This window comes from Pterocles gutturalis, unplaced genomic scaffold (genome assembly GCF_000699245.1).
Source record: "Pterocles gutturalis isolate BGI_N339 unplaced genomic scaffold, ASM69924v1 scaffold26222, whole genome shotgun sequence".
NCBI lineage: Eukaryota > Metazoa > Chordata > Aves > Pterocliformes > Pteroclidae > Pterocles > Pterocles gutturalis.
This window is the reverse complement of record NW_010108641.1, coordinates 5,728-10,320: the sequence shown is the minus strand read 5'-3', so window position 1 is coordinate 10,320 and position 4,593 is coordinate 5,728. Positions and strand designations below refer to the sequence as shown.

Genomic DNA, 4,593 nt, shown 5'->3' with positions numbered 1-4,593 from the left:
GTGAGGTGGGTGAAGCAGTGGCCCAGGATGCCCAGAGAAGCTGTGGATGCCCCATCCCTGGAGGGGTTCAAGGCCAGGCTGGATGAGGCTTTGGGCAACCTGGGCTAGTGGGAGGTGTCCCTGCCCATGGCAGGGGGTGGCACTGGGTGGGCTTTAAGGTCCCTCCCAACCCAAACCCTTCTGGGATTCTGTGATTCTCACTTTGGAGAGGGAGGGGGCAGGGGCCCAGGGAGAGCCGGACTCCTGCCTTGTGCATGGGGGGAGTGGTGAGTGGGGCAGATCTGTGCTGGGCAGGGTGTGCACCCCTCCAGGCTTGAATTCATTCATTCATGGTGGGCTTGGGCAGCTCTCGGCTCTCTCTTGGATGCCACCTGCACCCCATCCCTTCCCACTCTCTCACCGATGGCTGTCCTCTCCCAGGGGCAGCAGAGAAAAGCTCCAAGCATGGAGCAGAGGACCGGACCCAGAATATCATCATGGTGCTCAAGGACCGCATGAAGATCCGGGAGCGCAATAAGCCGGAGATATTTGAGCTGATCCAGGAGGTGTTTGGGGTCACCAAGACCACGCACACACAGCAGATGAAGGCAGTGAAGCAGAGTGTCCTGGACGGCACCTCCAAATGGTCAGCCAAGATCAGCATCACAGGTAGGCTCTGGTTGTGCCTGGCACCGTGTGCCCGGGGGGGGGGACCGTGTGCCAGGGGGGGACTGTGTAGCTGTCCCCTTGTACAAGGATGCTGTGTGCTCCAGCCCCCCTCCTGCCCTCATCCTGCAAAGTGACTCCAGCCCCCAGGGCTCTGTGCGGGGACACGAGGTGGCTGTTGTGGGGATCTTGGTGTTGCTGTGGCTCTGACTTCTCTCTCTGTCTGTTCTCTCTGCCGTCTGTGCCACGCACGTGCCTCGTGCGGATGGGTGTGTGTGCCATGCCGTGCTGCAGTCGTTTGTGCCCAGGGCCTGCAAGCAAAGGATAAGACAGGTTCCAGTGACCCGTATGTCACTGTCCAGGTTGGAAAGACAAAAAAAAGGACTAAAACTATCTACGGCAATCTCAACCCGGTCTGGGAGGAGAATTTCCATTTGTAAGTTCACCTCGGGCTGCCCCATCCCCATTCCTAGCCGCTGGTGGTCATGCTGGGCTGCGCGGGCTCTTGGTACATCCCTTTGAGTTGGTGGGGAGTCAGCTGGGGCCTTGTCCTGCCCCAGCTGAGGGTGGAGGGGGGCTGCTGGGGTGACTGGGAGTGATGGTTTTGTGCCGTGGAGCGTCTGGGGGCTGATCCAGGCTGTGTCAGGGCTGCCGGGGCACAGAGCAGCCTTGCCCAGCCCACCGGGGAGAGCTGGTGCCCCCACATCTGCTCCCTTCCCAGTTCCTGCCTGGTGCTGGGGTGGTCCCTCTTGTTTAGGGAAACAGAGGCTGGGGAGAGGCTGGAAAAGATTCCCTGCTCATCCCGGGCTTGTCCCTTCTTGTCTCCCCAGCGAGTGTCATAACTCCTCCGACCGCATCAAGGTCCGCGTCTGGGATGAAGATGATGACATCAAGTCCCGTGTCAAGCAGCGCTTCAAGAGGGAGTCTGATGACTTTCTAGGCCAGACGATCATCGAGGTCCGGACGCTGAGTGGGGAGATGGACGTCTGGTACAACCTTGGTAACTGGCTGCCCCGGCATGGCCCACTCGGGCTGGGACCCCTGGCCCCGTGCTCCCGGGAGGACATGCTGCCAGCCCTGGCATGAAGGCTGCTTCAGCACATAGAGTATAGACTCTGCTGTTAAAAACACATAATATTGAAAACCATTGGGATCAAGGGTTTTCTCAGGGTCATTCTCAAAACCCTTTGGCAGGGAGGTCTGGACCCCTCTGCAGAGGGGAAACTGAGGCGCAGAGAGGCCACATCTCTGCAGTGCCAGGAGCTATAGCCACATCCCTCTCTGCAATGCCTTGCTTGCATTGTGCCCTGACCTGGCTGCACATGGCGCTGGGCATCCCCCTGGTCCCGGCCCTGAGAGCCTCTCCGTGCTGGAGCTGTCTGCCCCTCTTTGGGGCCAGGTCTGAGCAGAATTGCTCTGGGGAAGCCTCACATCTCATCCCCTTCCCTGTACCCCTGCAGACAAGCGAACAGACAAGTCGGCTGTGTCAGGAGCCATCCGGCTCCACATCAGCGTGGAGATCAAAGGCGAGGAGAAGGTGGCTCCCTACCACGTCCAGTACACCTGCCTGCACGAGGTGAGCAGCCCAGGCAGGCTCGGGGGGGGCATGGCCACCACCCAGCCATGCCACTGTGCCACCGCTGGCTCTGGGGACCTGATGGGACTTGTTTGTATCTCCAGAACCTGTTCCACTTTGTGACGGATTTGCAAAACAACGGGGTGGTGAAGATCCCCGATGCCAAGGGGGACGATGCCTGGAAGGTGTACTTTGACGAGACGGCGCAGGAGATTGTGGACGAGTTTGCCATGCGCTACGGGGTGGAGTCCATCTATCAAGCCATGACGTGAGTCCCTTTGCCCTCCACCCTGCTCCAAAGGGCTGCACCAGCCCTGGGCAAGGGGGTCACTCTTGGCATCTTCCTCCCCTGCTGCTGGTTGCACCCACCTCCCGCCGCGTCCGCTCCTTCCTCCTCTTCTTTGTCCATGCACCCCAAACCTGGCAGCCCCTCCCGTGGGTCACTTTCCACCTCTCTCCACAGGCATTTCGCCTGCCTTTCCTCCAAGTACATGTGTCCGGGGGTGCCAGCGGTGATGAGTACCTTGCTAGCCAACATCAACGCCTACTATGCCCACACCACGGCTTCCACCAACGTCTCAGCCTCTGATCGCTTTGCCGCTTCCAATTTCGGGGTAAGTCCGATGGTGCGTAAACACTCCTTCCTTCTTCTCTCTCTTCTCTTGGGAGGGGGTGGGGGGCTCAAGGGGCAAAAAAGGGCTGTGCAAAACACCTCGCTCCAAACTGCAGCCAGGCAGCAGGGGGGTCAGCCCCTGCTTGCCCCAAAATTCATCGCCCTCCCGTTTTCAGGAAGGAAACGAGTCACCACCTTCCTGGGAGAAAGTCTAAATTTGCTCCCCAAATTGTTATGGTAAAACTGTGACTGGAGTCTGAGCGGGCTGGGATGCTGGGCGACGACAGGAGGGGGAAACGTCCTCGGCAGTGAAATCCCAAGCAAGGTGGCGAGGAGCCATCCCTGCAGCTTGTCGGGAGTTTTGCACAGCCCTGTGTGCTTTGGGCACACCACAGCACAGCTGCAAACTCACCTGGCTGTGCCAGCACCCATGGGTGCCTGCGGTGTGCCTCGCTTGCGGCGAGCGGGGTGAGCTTGTGCCGGGGCTGGGTGTGCTCTTGGGGATGTGGGTAAGGAGATGCTGAGCTCTCGCTCTGGCTCCCCCCGTGTCATTCCGGCGGCAGCAGGCAGTTGCTCTGGATGCACACGGGTCGAGCCAGGATCGGTGCCCAGCCTGGGCCAGGTGAGGTGCTGGGTAGCCAGGGATGGACGCAGCCAGAGCCCAGCACAGCTCCTGGCAGCAGCCGCTGTGGGTCACCTCCCGCTTCCTCTCGCAGGGGTTAGCTGGAGACAAGTGAGCTGTGCCTCCGGGTCACACAGGAGGAGGAATTGTACAAAAAAAAAGAAAAAAAAGAAGGGCCTTTTCTCTAACATGGAGGGTTTTAAAAACTTGTTTCTTTCTCTTTTTTTAGAGAGCCTAAGGTTGGGTCCTAAAGTGCCCTGGCCGTGTCGCTTTAACCCTGCGTACCCGCCGTGTCCAGTTTTAAAGCGCAGCAGCCGTTCGGTGGCGGGGATGCACGGTCTCAGCCCAGAGCCTGGCTTTGCTGTCTCTGGCGGGCAAGCACGCCGAAGGTTTGCGGTTGCCAGTGCAGGTTGTGGGCTTGGCCGAGCTGCGGCCAGGCAGGCATGGGAAACACTGGACAGCCACGGGCCACACTCCCCTGTCCCGTCCCCTCGTCCCCCCCCCCAGGACTCCGCGAGCTGCTCCGGGCTCTCCAGAGCCCCATGGGTCAGCCCTGACTCGGTCCAGCCAGTGCTGTGAGGGAGACCCAGGGCTCTTGTGGGAGGCCCATGGAGTTGTCCAAAGCCCCCCTCACCCCCCCCCAGTGGAGATGCAAAGTAAAATGCCTCTTGACAGTGTTTTAGGGCAGGTTGGTTGCTTTACCCTCAGCTCCGATGCTCAATTTGCAGCCCAACGTGGGATTTGCATCCTCCTGCCACACGCTCTCCGCACAGGAGCTGAATTAAAGCCACTCAGCCCCAAAGGCTACTTGCCCACATTCCCTGACGCAGCCCGGTTGGGCGATCGAGGACCCCATGGAGGTGTCCAAATCCCGGGGGCCATCCTGGCCTCGTCTCGAAGCAGCTTGGCCCTGAAGACGGGCAACTGCTGCAAGAGCCCAGCTGCTCTTACCCTGCCCTTTTTTCCTGAGCTCTTTGAAAGCTCCAATCCAGGGGCCATGCAGCATGATCCTGAGTACCCTCTCCCTGCTCCTGCTCCGAGCAAAGGCGTGGAGGTGTTCCGGGCAGACAGAGCATCCTGTCCCTGCGCCGGCACCCCCCGCCAGAGAGAGCAAAGGGGATGCGTGGTGTTGCCTCT

The 4,593-nt window shown here is 60.0% G+C and overlaps 1 protein-coding gene across 1 annotated transcript in view; it reads left to right on the top strand.

The window, feature by feature from the left end:
- UNC13A (unc-13 homolog A (C. elegans)) overlaps positions 1 to 4,593 on the top strand; it is a gene marked incomplete at both ends in the record, with an annotated part of 10,012 nt that overhangs the window by 907 nt on the left and 4,512 nt on the right. Inside the window, 6 exons of the mRNA XM_010072719.1 lie at positions 421 to 648; positions 940 to 1,081; positions 1,476 to 1,645; positions 2,106 to 2,221; positions 2,326 to 2,489; positions 2,685 to 2,835. Coding sequence (XP_010071021.1) covers positions 421 to 648; positions 940 to 1,081; positions 1,476 to 1,645; positions 2,106 to 2,221; positions 2,326 to 2,489; positions 2,685 to 2,835 — 971 coding nt within the window. The remainder of the gene's footprint in view (positions 1 to 420; positions 649 to 939; positions 1,082 to 1,475; positions 1,646 to 2,105; positions 2,222 to 2,325; positions 2,490 to 2,684; positions 2,836 to 4,593) is intronic.